The sequence below is a fragment of the Carcharhinus amblyrhynchos genome, chromosome 10 (assembly GCF_965287045.1).
Source record: "Carcharhinus amblyrhynchos chromosome 10, sCarAmb.v2.hapA, whole genome shotgun sequence".
NCBI lineage: Eukaryota > Metazoa > Chordata > Chondrichthyes > Carcharhiniformes > Carcharhinidae > Carcharhinus > Carcharhinus amblyrhynchos.
Window position 1 is genome coordinate 74,380,295 of NC_137333.1, and position 26,565 is coordinate 74,406,859.

Here is a 26,565-nt window from a genome sequence, read left to right on the forward strand (position 1 = left end):
TCCATTTATCCTATTTTTAAAAAAACCTGTTTCATTCTGAGCGCAGAGTCTGCCCAACCTAAGGATGTTTGTGCAGGTTTCCAGCAGAACATATCAACACATGTATGCCCCGAAGCATGCAAAACTCTCCTGCACTTGTCTCCCTCTTATGCCAGTTAGAGTAATAGAGGTTTACAGCATGGAAACTGGCCCTTTGGCCCAACTTGTCCATGCCGCCCTTTTTCTTAAAACAAAAAATCCCTAAGCTAATCCCAATTGCCCGCATTTGGCCCATATCCCTCTATACCCATCTTACTCATGTAACTGTCTAAATGCTTTTTAAAAGACAAAATTGTACCTGCCTCTATTACTACCTCTGGCAGTTTGTTCAGACACTCACCATCCTGTGTGTGAAAAAAATTGCCCCTCTGGACACTTTTGTATCTCTCCCCTCTCACTTTAAACCTATGCCCTCTAGTTTTAGACCCCTCCTACCTTTGGGAAAATATATTGACTATCTGTCTGCTCTGTGCCCCTCATTATTCTATAGACCTCGAAAAGATCACCCCTCAGCCTTCTATGCTTCAAAGGAACAAGTCCCAGCCTATACAGCCTCTCCTTATAACTCAAGCCATCGTCCCGGTAGCATCCTAGTAAATCTTTTCTGCACTCTTTATAGTTTAATAATATCCTTTCTATAATAGGGTGACCAGAACTGTACACAGTTTCCAAATGTGGCCTTACCAATGTCTTATACAACTTCAATAAGATGTCCCAATTCCTGTATTCACTGTTCTGACCAATGAAACCAAACATGCTGAATGCCTTTTTCACCATTCTGTCCACCTGTGACTCCACTTTCAAGCAGCTATGAACATGTACCCCTCGATCTCTTTGTTCTGTAACTTTTCCCAACGCCCTACCATTAACTGACTAAGTCCTGCCCCTGGTTCAATCTGCCAAAATGCTTCACCTCACGTTTATTGGCTAAAGTTCTTCTGAGCTCTAATTATATAGTTAATTCTGAAAAATAGCTTTTATGTCCAAGTTAACAATAGTTTGCATTGATAGAAAGCCCTTAAAGTAACATCCCAAAGGAATTCACAAATAAGCATAATGAAATTAGGCGCCTAGTCAGGAATGGAAAGAAGAAGTGACAAGAACTTGGTTGAGATGATGGACCTTGACAATATCTTTGAATCTAGAGCAAGGTAGCCAAGTTTAGAAGCAAGTTCCAAGAGTAGGACAAAGGCAGCTGAAAATTCTGATATCAGTGGTGAGATAGAAAGAAAGTAGAATTGGGGAAATATAGTGTGCCATAAGGAGATTGCAGAAGCCGGTACAGTGAGGGGTAATTATAGATAACAAGAATTCTTAATTCACTGGGGGATGGCGAGCATTACTAGTGAAAAATTTAGAATTTTTCACTAGTAATGCAACAGATACAAGGAAAGCCCTTTCTTGACTTCCAGGCACATAGAATTCAAACACAACAAATTAGCAAAGACAGGGTAACCACAAACAGCACTGAATTGCCAAGGCTCAGAATTAAGAGGTGGGATACTCCTACTCTAAATGTACAGCTCCACTAAAATGGCAATTAGTGCAAAGATATTCTCATTTTGGTGATTCTACAAAGTTCTCAAGCAATTTACAATGTTAACTAAACAACTGGATTGAAATTCATTCTCAGTATAAAATGACATTAGTCTGGAATTTTGCATTTGTTAATGCTGGCAGGATTTTCTGTACCAATTGGGTAATGAATCTTTTTACTTTCCAATTGATATAGAAAAGGCACCTTGTGTTCAAGGTTGGGCATGATGGCCAACCAGTAAGAATGTAAAAACTAGGAGCTGGAGTGGGCCATCTGGCCCCTTGAGCTTGCTGTGCCACTCAATAAGATTTTTCGTGGACTCAGCTCCACTTACCAGCCCGCTCACCATAACTCTTAAGTCCTTCACTGTTCAAAAATTTATCTATCCTAGCCTTAAAAACATTCAATGAGATAACCTCAGCTGCTTCATTGGTTAGGGAATTCCACAGATTCACAACCCTTTATGTGAAGAAGTTCCTCTTCAACTCATCCTAAATCTGCTCCCCCTTATTTTGAGGCCACGTCCCTTAGTTCTAATTTCACCTGCCAGCGGAAACAACTTCCCTGCTTCCATCTTATCTATTCCCTTCATAATCTTATACATTTCTATAAGATTTCCCCTCTTTTTCTGAATTCCAATGAGCATGGCCCCATTCTACTTAGTCTCTCCTCACAGGCCAACATTCTCAACTCTGGAGTCGACCTAGTGAATCTCCTCTCCACCCTCTCCAGCGCTAGTATATCCTTTCTCAAGGAAGGAGACCAAAATTGTACACAGTACTCCAGGTGTGGCCTCATTAGTACGTTATACAGCTGCAACATAATCTCGCTGTTTTTAAACTCCATCCCTTTAGCAGTGAAGAACAAAATTCCATTTGCCTTCTTAATTACCTGCTGCACCTGCAAACCAACTCCTTGTGATTCTTGCAGAAGGACCCTCAGGTCCCTCTGCACAGCAGCATGCTGCAATTTTTTTACAATTTAACTAATAGTCCATTTTGCTGTTATTCCTACCAAAATGGATGATCTCACATCTGCCAACACTGTACTCCAACTGCCAGACCCCTGACCACTCACTTGGACTATCTAAAACCCTTTGCAGACTTTCAGTGCTCTGCCACTCATCTTAGTGCCATCTGAAAATTTTGACACACTACACTTAGGCCCCAACTCCAAATCATCTATGTAAATCGTAAACAATTGCAGTCCCAACACTGATCCCTGAGGCACACCATGAGTCATTGATTGCCAATCAGAAAAACACCCACTTACCCCCAATCTTTGCTTTCTGTTAGTTAACCAATCCTGTATCCATGCTAATACATTACCTGTAACACCGTGCATCTTTATCTTATGCAGAAGTCTTTGGTACGACATCTTGTCAAATGTCTTCTGAAAATCCAGATACACCACATCCACAGGTTCCCCACTCTCCACTGCGCATGTAATGTTCTCAAAGAATTCCACCAAATTAGTCAAACATGACCTGCCCTTCTTGAACATATTCTGCATCTTGCCAATGGGACAATTGTCTCGCTATTTTTTCCATGATGATAGATTCAAGCATTTTCCCTACTACAGAAGTTAAGCCAACCGGCCTTTAGTTACCCGCCTTTTGTCTACCTCCTTTTTTAAACAGTGGTGTCAGATTTGCTGTTTTCCAATCTGTGGGAACCATCCCAAGTCCAGCAAATTTTGGTAAATTACCACTAGTGCATTTGCTATTTTCCCCACCATCTCTTTTAGTACCCTGGGATGCATTCCACCAGGGCCAGGAGACTTGTCTCAGTCCTGGGAGTCAGGAGACTGAGGTAAAGGATGGGGGATAGAAAGGGAACACAGATAACAGCAAGAGAGAAAATGGAGTATAGAAACAAAAAAATTGAAGCAGAAAATAGAAGCAGAAGTAGGCCATTTGGCCTTTCGAGCCAATCATTTCGATCATGGCTGATCATCAAAATCAACATTCTGATCCCACCTCTCCCCGATATCCTTTTAGCCCCAACTAAATTCTAATTTCTTCTTGAAATCCCTCATTGTAAGTTAAATGGCCCTCAATTAGGTGGTGTTTTGCCTATTAAAAAAAAGGACTCTCGCACCACAGGATGTGACCAGCAAATAAAACTCAGTATAAAAACTCCTTTGTCTGAAAAGACTTGTGGACAAACCCACAGATTTGGGACAAGAAAACCACCAGAATTATATATAAACAACACTGTATAGTGACAAGCACTGATAGCTTACACTAAATCTCCCCACTGGCACATGTAAGGATAGTAAAAAGTCTGACAACACCAGGTTTTAGTCCAACCTATTTATTTGATAATATACTCACAAGCTTTCGAGGGACACCCTCTTCGTCAGGTGAATGGAGAGTTCTGGCCTCAGACAGAGCATATAAAGCACAGACAGTTTAGAGATTACTGATTAGAATGCGAATCTTTACACCTAACCTGCTGTTCAAGACCTGAAGTGGCTGATAATGTGAGTGGAAGGAGCACTGATCACAGTTTAAAGAGATGTGTATTGTCTCCAGACAGTACAGTAAGTGAGGTTTTGCAAACCCAGGCAAGTCACGGGGGTTACAGATAGTGCGACATGAACCCAAGATCCCTGTTGAGACCGTCCTCATGTGTGCGGAACTTGGCTATCAGTCTCTGTTCAGCGACTCTGCGCTGAACACGACAGCGCAGAGTCGCTGAACAGAGACTGATAGCCAAGTTCCGCACACATGAGGACGGTCTCAACAGGGATCTTGGGTTCATGTCGCACTATCTGTAACCCCCGTGACTTGCCTGGGTTTGCAAAACCTCACTTACTGTACTGTCTGGAGACAATACACATCTCTTTAAACTGTGATCAGTGCTCCTTCCACTCACATTATCAGCCACTTCAGGTCTTGAACAGCAGGTTAGGTGTAAAGATTCGCATTCTAATCAGTAATCTCTAAACTGTCTGTGCTTTATATGCTCTGTCTGAGGCCAGAACTCTCCATTCACCTGACGAAGAGGGTGTCCCTCGAAAGCTTGTGAGTATGTTATCAAATAAATAGGTTGGACTAAAACCTGGTGTTGTCAGACTTTTTACTGTGTTTACGCCAGTCCAACGCCGGCATACCCACATCATGACATGTAAGGATAACATGAAGCTCATAATAACAAATGCAGATAATCATGGCTCTTACAGTAAACCCTAATAGGACACAAGGAGCAACGTTCCACATAGGTTATCTGGATCATTGATCAGCCATGTCACAAAAACTTTAACTACCACACATTCTCCCCGTGCACAAAGAATGCCAGGTCATCTCGCGTCATTTTGCATGAAAATTAACACCTTTTGTTGTTTCCGCAATATGATGATTGCATATGTCTCTAAATCAGTCAAACATAATTTGTTTTGAAACATTTCCTTTTCTTCCTTTATTTATAGGCCAGGAACATTAAATATAAAAATAAATTCCAATTCTTATTTCCTTAAATTGCCACATGACTATTTATGGTCTTTTTTTATTATCAAAATCTTCTTCTTCCTGTTTAAAAAATCTGAAAATTGCATACAAAACATAAATGAGAAGTCAGAATGTGGATCAATAAATTAATATTTTGTAATTTCTCCACCCCTTTTTTGTGCTTCTGAAGGCAGTTAGCTCAGCGACCTTTTTAAAAAAAATTCTGGCCCTTTGGTTTATGTTTTAGTGACATATTTAATTTGTTGCCATTCTTTGTGGAGCCTGCATTAAGCAATATCCATAGAAATAAACAATACTCAAATATGCAGCTTTCAGAAGATCTACTACATAGAGAAATGGACTTGATGGGCTGAGTGGTCTAATTCTGCTCTTATATCTTATGGAAACGTCACAACTGATTGTCATTCCCTTTTCATTCCCTCATCCACAACTGTTTGGATTATTTATATGTAAAATGATTTGAGATTGCAAAGTCAGCCAAGTAATCATCTCAACTGGAATCCATCCACTTTGGTGGTTTCTGCTGCTGCAATATGGAATGCTAAGAGAACACTTTGTTACCCAAGTTGAGACTGCACAGGATCCTTGGCTTTTTGTGTCTACTTATGCCTACCCATACAAAGCAGTCAGTCAGGTTATTATTGGTAAAGCACAGCAGAAAAGCCCAATAAGCAAATTATGTAATTGCGCTCGAGAAAAATAAACAATAACTGTCATTGACTGCTGTATGTAAATAAAATGTTGAAATCAGAGAATAATTTTACTGACTATATTAGTGTACACAGGAAAAGCACAACAAGGTAATGAATAAGTCATCTCTCTTTAGCTATTATATACATTCATGCCAGGGTGCTTTTTGAATCTATGTTTAACACTTACAAAAACATGCATTGTGAGAATACTTGAACCCTTCCTGTACCATTCAAAACCGGGTGAACCAAAGAGCAGAACTGACTGTGTTTGTGGATGGCTGCTGCCAGACAGTCCTGCCTAAGAAAAACAACATAGAAGTCGGGACAGGGATTTTGTCATAATTTAAGCACTGTGGTTTTAAAAAAAATCAACTGATGGCTTGAAATGAATACAGATTAGAGGACTTCCATGTGGTGAAAGATTACGTAAATAAGACGTCAGGACTATGCACTGAAACTAAGTCGGTCCAGTTTAGTACTTTGACCCTAATTAGATGTGCCTCTGAAAGACAATAATAGCTGCGACTGTGCAACAAGCCTGAGGATGTTCCAAAAAAAGGCTGCAATTCATGATATTAGTGAATAATTGGACAATGACTGTTCTAAAAGGCTAATGGATTTATTAAAGAACTATGGGAACACAATCTCTAACCTTTGTAGTGGATTAACATGATCAAATTTTGTATTACTGAGGAACCATTAACAAGCTGGTCAGGTTCCACTATGAACAGATCACTGAAGTTGAACTGTGATAGCAATGTGAGAGTATATGAATGTAAAGTTTGCAAATCCCCAGCAGGACAGGAGAGATTTTAAAAATTGCTTTCTCAATCCTCAGAACACTGCCTCCCATTCATTGCCTCTTCTCTCCATCATTGTGCATTTTATTTTCAGATTGATAATCAGGAGCGTTTAATTGATTGTCTTTGCAGTGATTGAAAAGACTTAGGGAAAGAAGCTGAAGCAAAATACTGCTCGCTATCCTTCCAGAGGCTTAATAATTATACTTTTGTCATGGATTTTCCTGGTAACAAGACCCAGAATTAACAAAGGGAATGATGGGATGTAATGTATCCAGCAACAAGAGAAAATCTGCCAGCAGCCCACACATTCAAAGGGACTGGTTTTTCCAGTAACGTGGTTAGCAAACATGTCGATAAGATCAGATATAAATGGCCCTATCATCAGGGAGCAGTTTATTGAGATGACTCAGAAATCAGGGGAGGCATACAGAAGCATATTTTTGAAAATCAGGAATATAGGAGAAACAGATGGCCCAATATATGTTGAGCAGAATCAAAGAGTGCCAGGGTTATAACTGTCAGCTTCTATTGAAGCAGCCAGGCCAGTTTAATACCTCACTGAAAGGCAAGAGAAACATCTAACAGCAAACCAGCTAAAAGCAGAGGTCCACTTTTAAAGTCTTCGTAAAAGCCCTTTGGAAATCCAGGTATATAACATCTACTGGCTCCCAGATCATCGACCCTACTAATTGCATCCTCAAAAAACTTTGAATGTGTCAAACATAACTTTCCCTTTGTAAAATCATATTGGCTTATTCTAATCATACGATTTTTTTTAAAGTACATTCCTTAATAATAGATTTCAGCTTTTCCTATTACTGAAGTCATGCTAACTGACCTGTTGTTCCCTGGTTGCTTTTTCCTTCCTTTCTTGAAAAGCAGTGTTACAATTTCCAATTTCCAAGCTAATGGGAACGTTCCCACGTCTAAGGAATTTTCAAAAACCATAGCCAGAATCCACTATCATAATAATTGTCTCTTCTAGAGCCCTAGGATATAGGCCATCAAGTTCCAAGGATTTGTTGAATTTTAGTTCTTCTAGTTTCTCCACTATTTTTTCCCTGCCGATATTAATTTCCTCATTCTTTTCAGCTCCTAGTTTACCCTCTATTTCTGGCATGCAACATGTATCTTCTACAGTAAAGGCAGACACAAAGGCGAGGACTTTCCAGCTGTTCATGCCAGAAACCATCGTGAAATCATTCTACATATTTTGTAGATCACCCATAGCAATTTGATTGCTCCAATCTAAAGATTAATGTCCCCCTTAATTATTGCACTGCCTTTGTTACACACTCCAATTATTTTTTATTTAATGCTTGACCCAACAACTGTTAGGGAACCTATAAACTACCCCCACCATTATTTTCTGACACTTGCTTTTCTGATCTCTACCCATTCTGATTCTACTTCATAATCTTCTGAGCATTGGTCTTTCTCACAAATGTCCTGAGAAGTGTTTAGAATATTGTCTTAAAACCCAAGTTTTATAATTATAAATATTTTGTTTGGATTTTGCTTATTTCACCCTTTTTATACCAATGCAGAGAAGAAAATCAAAGCTATAAAATCAGCAGGCCTAAGTACATACTGTATAAAATTGTTTCAAATTACAGGTTTGCTCTCTATACTAATTTGAGGCCAATAATACCAGTCTTTCTCGTAAGTGGAGGCTTTGCCTCATTGTGGAAACTTGTCTTTGTGTGTTTTTATAATTTTCTTGAAGGTGAGTTGATAAATACTTTAGTGAAACAATGGGCGGGATTTCCAGCCACGCTTGTTCCAAGGCTGGAAAATCCCGCCCAAGATCAATGGACTTTTGCATGGTCTGTGTCCCACCTGCTATGACTCCTGTGGCGGGCAGGATGAAAAAATTCCATCTCATATGAAATCTACCTAATATCAAATATAAACCAATTTTTAATTTTGTTTATATGTAATATTAGGAATGAACAGAATACGTTAGATAGGGAATTTCAGCCCATTTCATAATGCTTCTTTCAAAATAAAATTTAGTAGGCTAAAACATTGTATGAATTAGGGAAATATTTAAAGCCAATCAGTCTAACCTTCAGAAGGTATCTCCCCTTATGATCATTGTCCCTTTTAACCTATGCTGATTGAGTTTTGTGTTGCAACCAGATAGGAAGACAAAGACTTCACCCCAGATTTGCACTGCTGCCTCACAGCTCCAGGGTCCTGGGTTCGATTCCTGATCGGGTCACTGTCTGTGCGGAGTTTGTGCATTCTCCCGTGTCTGATTGGGTTTCTTCCAGGTGCTCCGGTTTCCTCCCACAGTCCAAAGATGTACATAGGTACATTGGCCATGCTAAATTGCCCCTTACTGTGCCAGAGTGCATGGGTTAGAGGGATTAGCAGGGTAAATATGTGGGGTTATGGGGATAGAGCCTAAGTGGGATGTTGCAGGTGCAGACTCAATGGGCTGAATGGGCTCCTTCTGCTCTGTAGGGATTCTGTGAGATGTTCCCCAGCTGTCCAAGTCAGAAGGCTGGCCACAGAGACTCCCAATTTCCTCTATCTCTTGAACCCTCTATATACCTTTAAGCATTAAATATTGGGAAGATTGAAGCAATTGCCTTTGGCATAGACTGCAAAATCCATTCCTTAGCTATCAGCGCCATCCTTTTACTGGCATTTCTCAGAAGTGGAATGGAACAGTTCACAATCTTGGTATGATATGCAATGGTCACCAAGACCATCTATTTCCACCTTTGTAATATCGCCCAACTCCACCCTAACCTCAGATCATCTGCTGCTAAAATTATCTATGCCTTTATTACCTTCAGATTTGACATTCTAATGCTCTCCTGGCTGGCCTTCCTTCTTGCAACTTTTATAGATGCAAGGTAATTTAAAACTCTGCTGCCTGTATCTTGCCTCACATCAAGTCCTGCTCATTCATCAATCCCTTTGCTCAATGGATTTACAGTGGCTCTCAGTTAAATGGTGCCTTAATTTTAAAATTCTTGTCCTTGTTTCCATATCCTTCTTTGGCCTTTACTCTCCCAATCTCTGTAAACTCAACAAGATACCAGCATTTCTCCAATTCTTGCCTCTTGCTCATCCTCAATTTTAATCACTCCAACATTGTTAGTCAAACCTTCAGCTGTGAAAGTCCTAGCTCTGAATTTCTTCTCTAAAATTCTTTTGTTCTCAAACTCTTTTTTTTTAAAACAAAAAGCACTTTAATATCAACTTTTTGATCCAGTTTCTGGTCATCCTCCTTAATGTTTGACTTTGTTAATGGTGCTTAGAAATACAAGTAATTCTTGTTCTTGACATCCATTCAAAACTTTCAGCCGCCTAAGTTAACATATTATTTGGCTCTGCACCTAATTTTTTTGTAATGTCTTTGCTAAGTGCCAGGTAAATGCAAGTTATTGTTGAAGGGTTATAATTGGGAGTGGGTAAGAAGTCAAACCTCAAGCTTTCTTCCTAACTAAGAATCATAATGTGTGTGGCAAGATGTGATGTAGAATCTGTACCTCACACGAGGAAGCTGTCTCCTTAAGTACATTTCTGATTAGATTCAATCAAAATGCTAGCCAGGAAATTGATTGAACAATGTTTTGAACTTTCTTTGGGGCGCAACGAGCTTTGCAACGTAAGTTTTAATTCTTTACAAGTTTTATTTTACTTCTTCAAAAATAAAAGATAATTCTGTTGTTTTACATTTGACTTTATCTCACAAAGAAACCAATCATTCTGACTTTCATAATTTGACTCATTTGAGCTCTCATAACAAAGGCTTCTCAACCAAAAAGAATATCCAATTCCAGCTCCAAAATGGTAACACAAGCAAACTATAATTTTTTACTCTTAGCATCATACTGAAGGTGTCTTTATGTGCACTGCAGATTGCTGGGGTTCCATAATATTTACCTTTGTGTTAAAGCAATCTGCATTCTGGGTTATCTTATAAAGCTGTGGAAATCGCAGCATGTTCTCTTGACTGCATGTTCTTTCAAAAATGCCCAGCGAGAAAGGAGGTAGGGCTGTGAAAATCTAGAGGGGGAAATGAAAAAGACTTCCATGAATTTTTAAAAAAACATACCAGTGTAGGCTTCAAGTTCCTTTCAGTTACTAAACCATAAATTCTGTACTAAAAGTTACTAAAGCGCAGGACATTTAGGGTAAAGTATGCATTTGATAAATTTTACATATTTCACAAATACCAAGGTGAAAAAAACTTGCATTTACATAACACATTTAATGTAAAATGGGTCCAGAAATGCTTCACAACTGGAGATAAGCAAGGGAAAGGGATACAAGAGATTCAGCAATTAGAAGAGCTGATTAAAAGTATGGTTGAAAATTTGTTTTGAGAACATTTTTAAAAGTGGAGATGAAGTGATATTAAGAAACAGGGTTTCAGAGGAAATAGTAGGCATCAATGTATTTGGTTCAGATAGTACCATTCACACTCCTGCCTGTAGGCATAGGGTGGGAAGTCATTGCTTTAGTTTGTAATCTAAGCCAATTATCCAGTGCAATAATGACAGAGTGCTGCATTGCTGCTGGAGCCACCCTTTCAGAATAAAAGGAAAAATTGAAGTCGTGGCTGCTTATTTTGATACACATTAGCTCCGAGGGTTTCTGCACTCAGTTACATTCAAGGGGTTCCCCCACCAGCAGATTTGAAGGCAAGGGGAAAGTTCATAAAATCTAGCATGTGGCCTTCCCACTGCCTACCTGCCCATTCTTAACCTGTATGAAATTTAATGGGGAGGAAATTACTTCTCTCAAAGGATTGAGAATCTGTGGGCATGGTGGATAGTGGGACTTTGAGTAAGTTTAAGGAAAAGACAGACAGATTTTTAATTAGTAAGGGTTTGAAGGGCTGTAGTGAATGGGCAGGAAAGTGGAGTTAATTTGACTTCTTATTGTCACATGGATTGGAATACACTGAAAAGTATTGTCCCTTGCATGCTATGCAGACAAAACATCTTGTTCATACAGTACATCGGGGAAAAGGGAAGGAGAGGGTGGAGAATATCGTGTTACAGTCATAGATATGGTGTGAAGAAAGTTCAGCTTAATATATGATAGGACCAGTCAAAAGTCTGATGGCAGCAGGGAAAAAGCTGTTCTTGAGTCAGTTGATACACATTCTCAGACTTATGTATCTTCTTCTCGACAGAAGAAAGTGGAAGAGAAAATGTCCAGGGTTCGTGGGGTCCTTGGATATAGTGGCTGCTTTTTTGAGACAGTGGGAAGTATGGAAGAGTCAATGGATGGGACGCTGGTTTGCATGATGGATCGGGCTACGTTGACAACCCTTGGTAGTTGCTTGCAGCCTTGACCAGAACAGGAGCCATACCAAGCTGTGATACATCTGGAAAGGATGCTTTCTATGGCGTATCTGTAAAAACTGGTGAGAATTGCACTTGACATGCTGAATTTCCTTATCCTCCTGAGAAAGTAGATGTCTGCAGCCTATTGGCCATTAAGTGACAGCAGGGTAACCGTTCATCCCCTGGGTGGGGATCTCCACTGGCTTTTTATCTGGGGGTTGGGGGGGCATGAGGTGGGAAGGACAACTACAACACCCTGAGAAATCCAGCCCAAGGTTATGTTTTGGTGTAAAAGAGACAGTTAATCAAAGTTTTTTTTGGACAAGCAAGAGTAAATAAATGTTGTTAGGTATTGTTCTGTAATGTAACAATGTCCATATGTACTAACCACATTATACAGGCCAATACACCATCGCTCAAAGAGAATTTGCCCCGAAAATCCATTGACAAATGCAAACCAAAGCTGTTAACAGACAAAGAAAATCAATAGTTTATTCCTGAAAGAACAATAAATTGTCCATCATTAAGATAACAGGCACTTAGAAGATAGGACGTTATTTCCCAATAAAGAATAGTTTTTTTCAATTAAACCATTTTCTCCATCTTGAGGGAACATAATTTGGACTCAGCTATAACTTTGCGAAACATACCCTGTTCCATCCCTGTTCCATTTTTTAAAGAAAGGTCACCAGCTTCAAAACGAAAAGGTATTCCGTTCTTGTGAAATTACAGCCAGCATCAGTCATCATTACTTACAAAGGAATGGGATAATAACCAGGAAATAGGAACAGAGAAATATCATATCCCTGCCATGCTACTCCCATGCTGGATACAACGTTAGCGGCACATAGGCAAAAAAACGGAAAACATAATCACCACGCCAATGAGAATGACCACTCAGATCATTATACTCATTCTTTGGATGAGACAATAAATAAAGCTTCTATCTGTTCAAGCTGACATAAGATTTTGCAGGATTATGTAAATAAAACCATGGAGTTTTCTCAATGTCATGGTCAACATTTAGTTTCATTCCATCAACAGCAACAAAATGTGTCAGGTGATCATTTATCTCACTGCTGTTTGTGGGATCTTGCTTTGCACTGGTTGGCTGCCATGTTTGCCAGCATAATAAAGAATGACCGGTTTTGAAGAACTCAAAATGTTCCAAGCATGCAAAAGATGCTATATGAATGCAAAGTCTTTCTTTACATGCAGCTAACATTCTGTAAAGGGTGTGCAATAACAGAATTAAACAAAATGAATAAGTATGTCAATTACAAGTTTAAAAAGATTGCTTAAATACCTGATTAAGACAATGACAAACTTGGGCTTCAATGCCTTGAAGTGATATACTATCACCACAATAACAACATATCACATTTTAATCGTCTACTGCTCCACAGCACCAATAAGTTAGTTTGCAGTGCAATCAAATTTCATGGCACTTCCTTGGGTCAGTAAAGAAACATTTCAATTAACCCACCATAAAAAAGAAACTGTAATGAAGATACAAATAAACTAACTATTCACACTTAATAATACCTAGCTGTGTAGGTATATAAAACCAAGGTGAATGCACATTTTGTCCATCAATGTTTTTCAAATTAAAAAAAAATTCTGTTTGCTTGCGACTGGTCAGAGACTGAAAATGACAAGCATTTTTCAATCCTTACTGTACAACGATTAAATTCTGACCAGCTATTAGGTGTGGCAATGAAGATAACAGTATAATGGACTGTCATTGGAGAAGTATTAAAATCCATTGAATCCCTAGTGTAGGAGGAGGTCATTTGGCCCATCGAGTTTGCACCAGTCCCCCAAAAGAGCATTCTACCTAGGCCCTATCCCTGTAACGCCACGGATTGATTATGGCCAATCCACTTAACCTGCACATTTTTGTTATATATCAATTTTTAATTCAACTGTTCTGAATTACAAGTCTGGTAAAAAGCACATTTCTTGGATGACTTTTACTTCCTGTAATATCACATTGTGACCAACATGCTTTTCCAGTCACATACCAGAGATGAGGGGGTTAGTTTATGAGGAGAGATTGAGTAGACTGGGCCTGTACTCGTTGGAGTTTAGAAGGCTGAGGGGAGATCTTATAGAGACATATCAGATAATGAAGGGGCTAGGCAGGGTAGAAGCAGACAGATTATTTCCAATTAGAATGGAAACAAGAACTAGAGGGCACAGTCTCAAAATAAGGGGGAGTCAATTTAGAACAGAGTTGAGGAGGAACTTCTTCTCCCAGAGGGTAGTGAATCTTTGGAATTCTCTGCCATTGAAGCAGTGGAGGCCACCTCGGTAAATGCGTTTAAGTCACAGATTTTTGACCAATAAGAGAATTAAGGGTTATGGGGAGCAGGCGGGTAAATGGAACTGAACCACTATCAGGTCAGCCATGATCTTATTGAATGGCGGGGCAGGCTCGAGGGGCTAGATGGCCTACTCCTGCTCCTATTTCTTATGTTCTTATGATCGGCTCAAAGTAAAAGAACAATAAATCAGAAAAGAACAGATACGATAAAAATGAATTCAAAGTTGAGGAGAAACTGGTATGAATTTCTGAAGGCATCCAATTTTGAATGCCAATGTCATTAGAACCTATTAATAAAAGAAAGCTTTAGGAAACACTTTTCACGCATAGTGGAATTTTGGAACTATCCCATTATAAGGCTAGGACAATTACAAGTTTTAAGACTGAGATAGCTCAATTTTTATGATGCAGAAATATCATGTGGTATGGAGCAAAGACAGGTAAATGGAGTTGAGGAGCAAAATAGTACATCCAGGTACATAACATCAGGAATAGTAACATTCAGCCTCCTTTTAATCTTTTTTACCAGTCAATTATATCGTGACTGATCTGTGTTTCAACTCCATTTACCCACCTTAGTACCATAGCTCTCAACACCTTTGCTTCACAAAATCTATTTATCTCACTTTTTTAATGACCTAGTCTCAGAGGCTTTTTTCTTGGGGTGGGTGGCAAGTTCCAGATTTCACTATTTTTTGCACAAAGAAACGTTTCTTGACACTACCCCACAACTGAATGCTCTCTTTCTAATTTTAAAGTTATATCCCCATGTTTTGGACAGCCCCATCAGAGAAAAGAGTTTCTCCCTATGTAGCCTTTCAAATCCTTGAATCGAACAGCAGGGCAGGGTCAAGGGGTTACTCTATTTCTAATGTTCCCAGAAATGTTTCTTTGGTTGTAACTTTTTTTTCAGCAACTGAAATTATACTCACATTTTTCTCAAAGGTTTTCACTGGCCTACCATGTTCACATTCCATAAATTCCAAACGGCCCAAAATGCAAGCAGCTTGTACGCTTGTCCACGATTCCTGCCTGTGCTGAACTTGACTGCTCTCAGTCCTCCAATAAATATATATTTAATGTCATCATGTTCCTACCTGTCATCCTATGCTCTCTGTAAGTTCCTGCAGTTTCCCATATTTTCAGTCTTGCAATTAAACTTTTTTTGTGCATCCTCCTTCCTTTCACCTGTCAGAGCCTTCAGCAATATTGGTCTAGCCTCAGGACCTTCTCCTATAATTACCTCTGCTTTCCTCTTTTTTTCTCTTGAAAACCTCCTCACAACTCAATTTTGACAAAGGTTCCAGTCATTTCTCCTCAGCTCTCTCTCAGCATATATTCATTTGCTGATTCAACTTTTTCCCTCTTCCTCTGTTAAGTTTTTTTGAACTATTTTTATGTTGAAGGAGATACATAGATGCAAATTGTTAGCTAAAGGCAAATCCATTAATCTGAATACATATGCTTTACATTATTTTTTTAAGAATTTCCTTAGAATTGAGTCTGACTGACTGGTATAATGCCTCTCTTCTGACTATTAATTTCAATTTCGAAGAAAATCTAAAGGAAATTTGACAAAAGCTTTACAAAGGTGATGCTTACGTTTTGTAAAATTTGTGTTTTTAAAGCACATGGGTGTGTCTATATGACAGAGAGAAACAGGTCATCGCCAATCATAGAAGCCTACTGACTAAACAGCTGGGGAAGTTTTTGTTTACTTCTGAAATCTAAATGATATTTAATGTAAAAGTGAAATACTGTCATTGTACATAACATTTAACCTGTTTTTGAGAATGATTTGAGGGCAAACTGGACAATCACTTTACTTACAACAATTTGCATTTATATATGTAGAAACTCCGATCAGAAATACCATGGGGTACCAGGGTTTTATGGAATCTGCATTAAACATGAGTGCAGGCAACAGGTCTGTATCAAAGAATGTGGTGCAGATGGCAGAATGTTTGCAAAGTCCACTAGCTGCATCCGTTCACCCTTGCAGAGTAGTTTTGCAAAACTGTGGTTGTCCATTTCTTATCTTCGGTATATGCTGCATGATTAAATGCGTTGACTTGCCTCTTCTCCATGCACTCCACAAATAAGTCCTCATGTGTAGGGCATTCTACTTTCAAATCAACTCATGAATTTGACTATTACTATCTGAAGTACAGTGTGCTAGTTACTCCTGTAAGCAATCTGAATGTTTTATGTTTAGTGGTGTGCCTTTACAATTCAATATTTAACAGCACCATAGCATAACGCAGGGGCCTAACAGCATCCTCTGGTAATCTGAACTGGATAGTCGTGTCATCTGAACATGCCAGCACAGAAAATGTCACTCAGCTCAACTGTTTCATGCTGGTGTTTGTGTGTCAAGCGAACTTCCCATTCTATTTTATCTAACCTCATCAACATGTCTTTCTACACTTTTCTCTCTCATCTGTTTATCTAACTTTCCTTCCAAATATTTTGAAGGTACATCAAGATTTGGTGAATTAAGCCAGATAAGCTGATTCATTTCACGACAATTGGACATAAACAGCAACAGTCAGGATTGGATTCACTTAATTAATTCAAGAAGTATAACTTGTCATTGTATAGCATACAAGAATTGTAATAAACACAGTGCGTGGGATTTTCTGGCCTCGCTCATTCCAAAAATCAGAAAATCCCACCCAAAAATCAGTGGACCTTTCCATGGTCTGCCCCTTGCCTGCTCTGATTTCTGTGGTGGGTGGGACAGCAAACTTCTGGCCACTATGTTTTCCCATATCATTTGGTTGTGTTACTTGACTAAAACAAAATATTTTTCAATTGCTATCCTAAATTATTTCTGTTTGTTGATGCTCCTGTGAAACAGAGAACATTTTACTTCATTAAAAGCGCTAAATTGTTGAAAACTTGTCCGTTTTAAAATTTTTGTTTCTGTAATTTATTTCATCACCTGGTTGCATTTATAACCTGAAGAGAGGACCTCTGCCACACAACTCCAAAGGAGTACCTGAGATGAGAGCCCTCCTAACATAAATGGTGCAGCCTGCAGCAGTCCTACCTCAGGAGTTGGCACTAGGTAGTAAAGGTAACCTCAATCTAACAAGACACATTTGTGCACCCAGCAATTAGTCATTTCACGTACTTATGCGACTGAAGTAAAACTTAGAAGAAGGGAAAGGTTTGTCATAAAACCCACTTCAGTGGAAAGTAAGATCGAGTGGGTTGTATGGTATGTGGCTGATCCAATATTCCAATAGTTTTACTCCCTTATACACTTTGAAATTTAATTCAGTGCCTTTTAATGTTAAAGCAAGAAATAAACGTAATGCATCTGCACTCCAAGGATAAAGGAATGCTTCCAGGAGAAGAAACAGGCAGCACAGTGGCAAGCACTGCTGCCTCACAGCGCCAGAGACCCAAGTTCAATTCCAGCCTTGGTGCACTGCCTGTGTGGAGTTTGCACATTCTCCCTGTGACTGCGTGGGTTTCTTCCTTGTGCACCGGTTTCCTCCCACACTCCAAAGATGTGAGGATTCAGTTGATTGGTCATGATAAATTGCTCCTTAGTGTCAGGGGACTAGCAGAGTAAATATAGGATTAGGGCCTCGGTGAGATTGTTGTTGGTGCAGCCTCGATAGACCAAATGGCCTCCTTCTACACTGCAGGGATTCTATGATTCAATGAAATGACAATATTGTTAGAAAATACACATCAAGCTTATGTACAACAGAGTCAGGTGCAAGGCAAAGCCCCTTGTACTCTGCCACAATAGCCCTTAAACTCTTATTGAAAAGAGATGACCTTCTGCACAAATGTGAATTTTTCCATTTGCCACATCAAGCATTCTTGTGGGATTCCTAGGTTCCTCTAGTCCAAGTTTTAAATATGAACAATGATGTTTATACAATGGTCGTAATTTTCTAACATATGTCTTTCAGTGAAGCACTGCAGTCACTCTAAGAGCTCAAAGTATATTGATTACAGCAGTCTTAATCATGTAATGTATAGGAAAATGGTCTATTCTTTTGTTTAAACAGTTTTTTGTTTTAGCATGTTTTAATTTTGTACACGTGTGCATGAAAACTCATAGGTCAGGACTTAGCATGCTCAAGTGGTTAAGTCACATGGCTTACATTTATAATAGCTATATTTCTGCAGGACAGAAGGCATTAAACGTGCTTACTGTTCCTCACAGGAGAATTGCTAAAAGACGCATGAAAAATAACGACTGATGGGCTAGCTATCGCCTAGTTTACTGGCAAATGAACACTTCAGAATTAGATACTAGAAACCCTGCCCTCACCTGCATTCCCTCTCCCCCTTCCCACACCTATCACCACCAGAGAGAGTAAAAAGGATAGAGCGTGAGCTGACAGGACAACCTCAGTAGGCAGCTGAGAGTTGCAACACATGGCTGACGACTGACTGTCACATTAAGGGAACAGGTTAAATATTGGCTTTTACCCTGGGCTCTAGATTCAATTCAGTTCATATTGGGCATGCTGGGATGATATAAGACAGCCCTGATTCAAACCACTACTGTCACTAGGTCAACACAAATTGGTAAATATCATTCAGTCAGGTCTAAGGACAATTGGTGCAGAAAATGGACTGAATACCACAGTAATGTGCAGGTGTTTGAATGGTTCAGTTGAAGTCATTGTATGACAGAGCTGAGACAGCATTACTTGAATCAAAAACTGATCTTGTGAGGGTGAATTTACCTTTGTGTCCCACCAGTCAATCGATGGGGTGAGCTGGTAAGACTGTGCGAGAACCAAGAAATCAGATTCACACCTATTTCTGGTGCGAGGCTGAATAACTAACTTAAAATTATAATTAAATGTGCTTTGAATTGAATAACGAGCCCAGGACATTACTGTCCAGGCTCACTTGCCTCTGTGGCCTCTCCGGGAGAGGGTCTCTCTGGAGAGAATCACAGCTGGTCCCCAGCAATGGGGACAAGTTGTGAAAGCCTCACCAGTAGAACTGGAGGCCATTGAGGCCCCCTGGGGAGGTTGGAGCAAGGGGGACTGTTCCTTGGGCAGTGTCAGCCTGGAACAGTGGCACCCTGGCAGTGCCAAGGCTGGACCAGGGGTGGCTGGTCGGTGGTGGGGGGGTCCACTGACACTCTGCATCAGGGATTGGCGGGGGAAGACAGGGGAGCAATTGGGGCTGGCCATGGGCAGGGTCAGGGTGGTGATCGCAGGGTTGAGGGAAGGGGAAATTGATTTGGGTGGGGGGAGGCACGAAAGGCTGTGGGCAGGAGGGTTGCTTTGTTTAGGAAGGATGAAAATAGCAGAGACTGAGTAACAGACCTCTGCTGCTAGAGATCTGCACATGCACAATGGTAGCTCTGCTGCTCTCAGCCAGCATTCGGGCAATTTAAACCCCGTTGCCCCTCTCTACAGGCAAGAAACTGTTTGAGAATTTTTTCAAAAATTCTAAGTACACAAAATAGCAAATTTGAATTTGCCCAAAAAACAGATCAGAAACTCTCCTGTTTCCACACCCGTCCTGGGCTTACAATTATTTTGGTAAGATCACATCCTCTGTGTTTGATATTGTTGAGATTGGAAGTGTAAACTATTCCATTCTCCTTGTATTATCATATTTTCCCTTGATGAAGACAACAAAACCTAGATTTGTTCTATAATTTATATTACTGATCATTTGAAACTTCACAACTGCCATATGGTCCGGAGGAAAATGGAAAATGCATGTGTTATTGATCAATCCTCAGCTCAAAGCGGAAGAGACCAAAATAGACACATATATGTATATTATACACACACACACACACACACACACACACGCACTTGGGAATATCTTAGCTGTCATCTGCAAGTTCCAAAAACTCTTGATCTTGCAGTTTGACCAGACTTAATTCACTTTAAGGACTGAAACTCTGTTTTGCATTGAATAGTTGTAGCTCAGGGGATGGCCATTCAGCCTGTTGCATTTGTGCTGTCTGCAAGAACTCAGTTGGCCTCTCTCCACATAGCCTTGAAAATTATTTCTCTTCAGATCCTTATTTAGCTTCCTTTCGAAAGCTATGATTGAACTTGCTTCCAGCACCCACTCAAGCAGTGCATTCCAGATCCTAATACTCGTTGGCAAAAGGAGCAGAAACTTTTTACACAATCACCTTAGATTGATGTCTTCTGATTCGCAATCTTTCCACCGATCTGCACTGTCTAGATACTTCACGATTTTAAACACTGCTATCAACTCTCTCAATCTTCTTTTTTCTGAGAATAACCCCAAGCTTTGCCAATCTATCCATGTGACTCAAGTCCCACATGCCTAGAACCATTCTCATAAAAAATTTCTGCACTCTCTAAAGCCTTCACATTCTTCCTAATGTGTCGTGTCCAGAATTGTCGAGCCTGAATCAGTGTTGTATAGAGTTTTGTCAGAACCTTCTTGTGTTTGTGATCTATGCCCCTATTTATAAATCCCAGGATTCACTTTCTCAAACTGTTCTGCCACCTTTAATGATTTGGGCAGATATGCCCCCAGTCTCTCTGTTCCCTTTGGTATTATTCCCTTTATTTTTCTGACATGCCATTATCTACCAACGTAAACTTAATCACAAGTCCAATTGGCAGTTCACATAAATCTTCTTGTCATTTAAGCCTTTTCCTTGTCAGTTGATGCAAGTTTGACTCTTGATAGAGCAGACGCAGCACGGTTTCGTTAAAGGGAAGTCGTGTCTGACAAATTTACTGGAGTTCTATGAGGATGTGTCTAGGGCGGTGGATAGAGGAGAGCCGGTGGATGTGGTCTTTCTTGATTTTCAGAAGGCGTTTGACGAGGTACCTCACAAGAGGTTATTGCAGAAGGTCAGGGGACATGGAGTTGGAGGTAGGGCGTTAGCATGGATAGAGGATTGGTTGTCAAATAGGAGGCAGAGAGTGGGGGTCAATGGGTGCTATTCGGATTGGCGGTTGGTGACTAGTGGAGTGCCCCAGGGGTCGGTGCTGGGGCCTCAGCTATTTACCATTTATTTAGATGATCTGGAGGAGGGAACCGAGTGTATGGTGTTGAAATTTGCTGATGACACCAAGATTGGTGGAACGGCAAACTGCGCGGAGGGTGTGGAGAGTCTACAGAAGGATCTAGATAGGCTGGGCGAATGGGCCAGGAACTGGCAAATGGAATTTAATGTTGGCAAGTGCGAGGTGGTCCACTTTGGTAGGAATAATGGTAGGAAGGATTATTACTTATGTGGCGAAAAACTGCAGCAGGCGACGGTGCAGAGGGACCTCGGGGTCCTTGTGCATGAGTCGCAAAAACCCAGCTTGCAGGTGCAGCAGGTGGTAAGGAAGGCGAATGGGATGCTGGCCTTCATAGCGAGGGGGATTGAATATAAAAGTAGGGAGGTCTTGCTGCGGCTGTATAGGGCATTGGTAAGGCCGCAGCTGGAGTACTGTGTGCAGTTTTGGGCGCCGTACTTACGCAAGGATATTTTGGCCTTGGAGGGAGTGCAGAGGAGGTTTACTAGGCTGATACCGGAGTTGAGGGGGTTGAGCTATGAGGAGAGGCTGAATAAACTAGGCTTGTACTCGTTAGAGTTTAGAAGAATGAGGGGAGATCTCATTGAGACGTATAAGATGATGAATGGGATGGATAGGATAGAGGTGGAGAGACTCTTCCTGCTCAGAAAGGACAGTAGGACTAGGGGGCACAGCCTCAAGATAAAGGGGGGGCGGTTTAGAATGGAGTTGAGGAAGAACTTCTTCAGTCAAAGGGTGGTGAATCTCTGGAATTCTCTGCCCGTTGAAGTGGTGGAGGCTACCTCGTTAAATATTTTTAAGACGCGGGTTGATGGGTTTTTGATAAGAGAGGGGATTAAGGGTTATGGGGAGAGGGCGGGAATGTGGAACTGAGCCACGACAGATCAGCCATGATCTTATTGAATGGCGGGGCAGGCTCGAAGGGCTAGATGGCCTACTCCTGCTCCTATTTCTTATGTTCTTCTGTTCTCTTCTAACCCCTGACCAATGATCTGGCTTGTGTATATCCTGGTTTAATCCCTGAACTGCAGCCTACTCAGTGTTCACTGCGAGTATCTGATCTCAGCCATTCTTTACTGATTGATGGGCCACGTGACCTGCTGTTTCATGCTATCAGTTGGAATGATGCCGGCTATTGCATTAATCTGTAGCTCTTTTTTGGTTTGGAAAAATCAACGTTTTTTTACAAATGTATTTTTCAAAACTTACACATTGCAAGATGAGTTATTATGTGCTTCCTTTGACAAATATGAAATCAGCATTTTATTGTTGGAGGATAACTTTCACATGCCAAGATCACCACCTAACTGGTTAAGAATCAAAGATTCCTGATTTGAAATAAGCAAAACCAATGAATACACAAAAAAACCTCCAGGGTTTTATGGTGTCACATTCTTGATTGCATGCTGGTGTCAACATCGCATCTTATTTAATTCATTAGTGCCGCCCATAAGAATGCCAGAGTTTGCATTGACTTTTGCTCCCCATGTTTATACTGGCTATGGTGACATGTTCTGTAGAGTATCGTCTGGCGCTATTTCTGTAACACAAGTCCCCTTGCCCAAAAAAAAATTGGCAGTTCAATCCTTCAGTCACCATCACCACACATCTAAAACACTCTCAGTTTTGACTCAGAAGGACCTAGGCTTGACTTCCATACTTGGAGTTGCAGCTAAGCATTACTCTAATGTTGTATTGAGGGAATGGTTACTATTCTGTTGGTACCATACACTGGGTAATGTCAGGTTTGCCAGCTGCTGTGGCTCAAGTGGACATTAATGATCCCAATATTTGAAGAACAGGAAGAGTTTTCTTAAAGTTTTGGCTAACATTACTTCCTCAAATCAAGACTGATAATAAATAGAGGAATTGATTATTCATCTCTTGGCTGTTGAAAGGCATTGCTATTGCAGAAAGGCTGCTTTGTCTGCCTTCATAAGAACACACTGTACTTCAAAAAGGAATTCATTGTGTGAAACATCTGGAGGTATTTTGTTGTGATTAAGCACCAAATAAATGCAAGGAGAAATAGGGTGACATCAGTAGTATACCAATGTAAACAAGGGCCCAACTCCAGACTCAACTTCTTTGAGTCTCAAGGTAAATGCCGATGCCAAATGAGAAGACTTCAGCTCCTGCAATACCGATAGTTTCTTTGCCATGTGATTGGACTTCAAAGGATCAAGATCAACATACACAGGCTGAAGACCTCACTGATATTTGGCGCTTAGTTACATAAATCAATTTGGACAGAAGATAAATGACAGACAAGTCTGAGTGCAATTTGTTTTTAGAAACAATAATTCCCAACATTGTCAAGGTACAGGAGAATTCCCTGTTCCATCAGAATTTCAAGGTTTATATTAGTGTGTGTTCACTTCAATTGAGCCGAGTAATTTGAGCTTTTCTTTTATACACTGGAAAGGTTCTGGATGCTTAGTACAGACTCAGCATAATAGTATAAATAATGAGTAACTGGGATTTGACAGCTTGGGAAAAATTAGCCAGAAGCCTCTAGCTTTTGATTAATGCTGTTATTGGCATTTTTGACAGTGGAGATCAGTTATATGGATGGGAGCTTTTACTCTGCTGTACGTCACAAGGTAGACTTGTCAAACATGCAGCAATTACTGTTGAACAATGAATCACATCAGCCATTTCAAGGAACAGTAACAAAAACAAAAGACACCAGCCATCGATCCCTAAAGCAGTGAATTTAATCCATGTGGGTAAAGCTTTGTGGACTAGGACCGCCAAGAGTTCCTGATGTTCAATCTTACCAGCTATAAACAGAAGCAGTTTGAGCAATTGTCACACGAATCATTCCAGAGTCTTAACAATTTGAGAATGGAAATAACAACCCTCCCCAAAACTGACGTATTTCAACCTGGGCTGCACGCTTCTATACAGAGCAGCAATAAACTGAGTTAGCAGCAAATGCTACGCGACCCATTCGCTCCAATTACTGAATTTAAATAATCACTGATAGTTCAATCAACTTAGCACTGAGGGAGTTAAACTGAGGTCTGTTCAGGTGGACATAATTCCCATGCCATTATTCAAAGCGGCAGCAACTTTCAGTATTAAAAATAAATTAATAGATCATTCATTGAAAATGTTGGTCATGGGACATTGCTGTATGCAAATCGGTAGCTGAATTTGTCTAACAACAATAACTACATTTCAGAACAAAGTTATCGGCTAAGTATCACTTTGGCATATTCTGGAACACGATAAGGCACAACACAAATGGATTAAAACAAGAAAAAAGCAGATGCTGGAAATCTGAAATAAAAATAAAGTACCGGAAAAACTCAGCCGGTCTGGCAGCATTTGCAGAGAGATATAGAGAGACGGGACTGATGTCATATTCAAGTCAAAACATTTGATTTGAAACATTAACTTTGTTTCTCCATCCATGGATGCTGCCAGACCTGCTGTGTTTTTTCAGAATTTTCTGACAACATTTAAGTCTATCACATCAAGCTATCCAGTTTGAGAATGTGCATGTAAACAGAAGCAGTTTCAGTAATTGTCACATGGATCATTATGGAGTCTTAACAGTTTGAGAATGGAAAAATTGAAACAGCCTGAAACATTAGAAGGTAAACATTTGAGAATTACATGGTTGAAAATATGTAGCAAAATAATGTTTAGGAAATGAGGTACCTCCTTCTAGATAAAACCTTTTGAACATCATTGCAGTACTAAATTAATGTTTAATTCAGCAATGATTGGCACTGGAATTTTGCCCCACGAAATTAATTGCTAAAATTAATTATTAAAATAACTAGCATTTTAAGATCCCAGTATTCAGCACTAGATTGTCAGGAAAAAGTTTACATCAACTTGAATGGGTGGAACAACTGGCAATATTTATCAGCTGTTGAGTGTGCCAGCAATGGTATATAAGGGCAAATCATGTCTGACAGTTCTGGTTGAATTTTTTGAAGATGTGGCTAAAGTTGTGGACAGGGATGTCCAATCTATAGATATTATTCATACGGACTTCCAGAAGGTAATTGATAAAGTCCCCCACAAGACAGAACTCAAGTGAAGTTCATGAAATTTAAGGCAAATTACTGACTTGGTTAGGACAGGAGACAGACAGACAGCAGGGATAATGGGCAGGTACTTCATTTGGCAGAAAGTGACTAAATGTGTCCTACACGGATCTTTGTTTGGCCTTTAACTATTAATATAGATATTGAGATACAAAGATACATATCCAAATTTGCTGATGACAAAAAGATAGGCAGCACTGTAAACAGCATAGGATGTAGGAGCAGGAGTAGGCCATTCAGACCTTTGAGATCCTTCATTGTGGATGGGAGTGTAACATTACCAAGGGATATAATAGATTATCTGAATGGGTAAAAAACAGATTTCAATGAAGGCAAATTTGAGGAAAAAAGAGATAGAGCAGAACGTTATCTAAAAGGTGAAAAGCTAGAAACCATGGAGATCCGAACAGTCTTATGGTGCAGATACATAGGTTCTGTATTCTTTCGTGGGATGTGGGCATCACTAACTATCTCAATGTTGCCCACCCCTATTTGCCCTTGAACTGAATGGCTTGTTAGGCCATTTCGCAGGATGTGGAGTCAGTCACACTGCTGCGGATCTGAAGTCACATGTAGGTAAGACTGCCAACCAGACGGTTTTTACAACAATCGATGATGATTGTCATGGCGACCATTGCTAAGGTTAGCTTTATACTCCAGATGTGTCACTTGAGTTTAAATTCTGCCAGCAGCCGTAGCTGGATTTGAATCCATGCTCCCACAGCATTGGACTGGGCCTCTGGTTACTCATCCAGTGATATGACACTATGCCACTGCCTTCCCTATATCATTTCCCCTACATATATTTGTGAAATGTCATGAACATGTATAGAAAATAATCAAAAAGGCTACAACAATGCTGGCCTTTATATATAGAGGGCTAGAATACAACAGTGTGGAAGTAATGCCTCAGCTATATAAAACCAGTGAGCAATTCTGGATACGACACCTTAAGGAGAAATTGGACATAGAGTTAGCAGAATTATACCTTGATCTCAAGATTGAAAGAAGACAGTTGGATTCCTTGGAATTTTGAAGATGTAGTTCGCTTGACATTTTCAAGATTAAAGGAAGCATTAGGGTAGGTGGAAACAACTTCTGTTGGTTAGGGAGTCTTGATCTAGGGACATAGTCTAAAAGTGAGAACTGACTTTTCAGAAATTAAATTAGCAAACTTTTTAATATGCAAAATTTTGCAGAGGTTTTTTTCTAAAAAATATTCTTTCATAGGGTGTAAGCATTGCTGGCTAGGCCAGCATTTATTGCCTATCCTTAATTGGCCTTGAGAAGTTTGGATCTCTGTT

At 40.0% G+C, this 26,565-nt stretch overlaps 1 protein-coding gene across 3 annotated transcripts in view; it reads right to left on the minus strand.

Moving 5' to 3' along the window:
- The window catches only part of atp8a2 (ATPase phospholipid transporting 8A2), a 443,947-nt gene that overhangs the window by 91,176 nt on the left and 326,206 nt on the right, over positions 1 to 26,565 (minus strand). For 2 of the 3 annotated variants that reach the window (XM_080197361.1, XM_080197363.1), the window contains exons 28-29: positions 12,247 to 12,321; positions 10,447 to 10,569 (exon numbers count right to left, since the gene is read on the minus strand). In XM_080197361.1, the coding sequence (XP_080053487.1) occupies positions 10,447 to 10,569; positions 12,247 to 12,321 (198 nt within the window). The remainder of the gene's footprint in view (positions 1 to 10,446; positions 10,570 to 12,246; positions 12,322 to 26,565) is intronic. The other variant, XM_080197362.1, reaches the window with a different exon arrangement.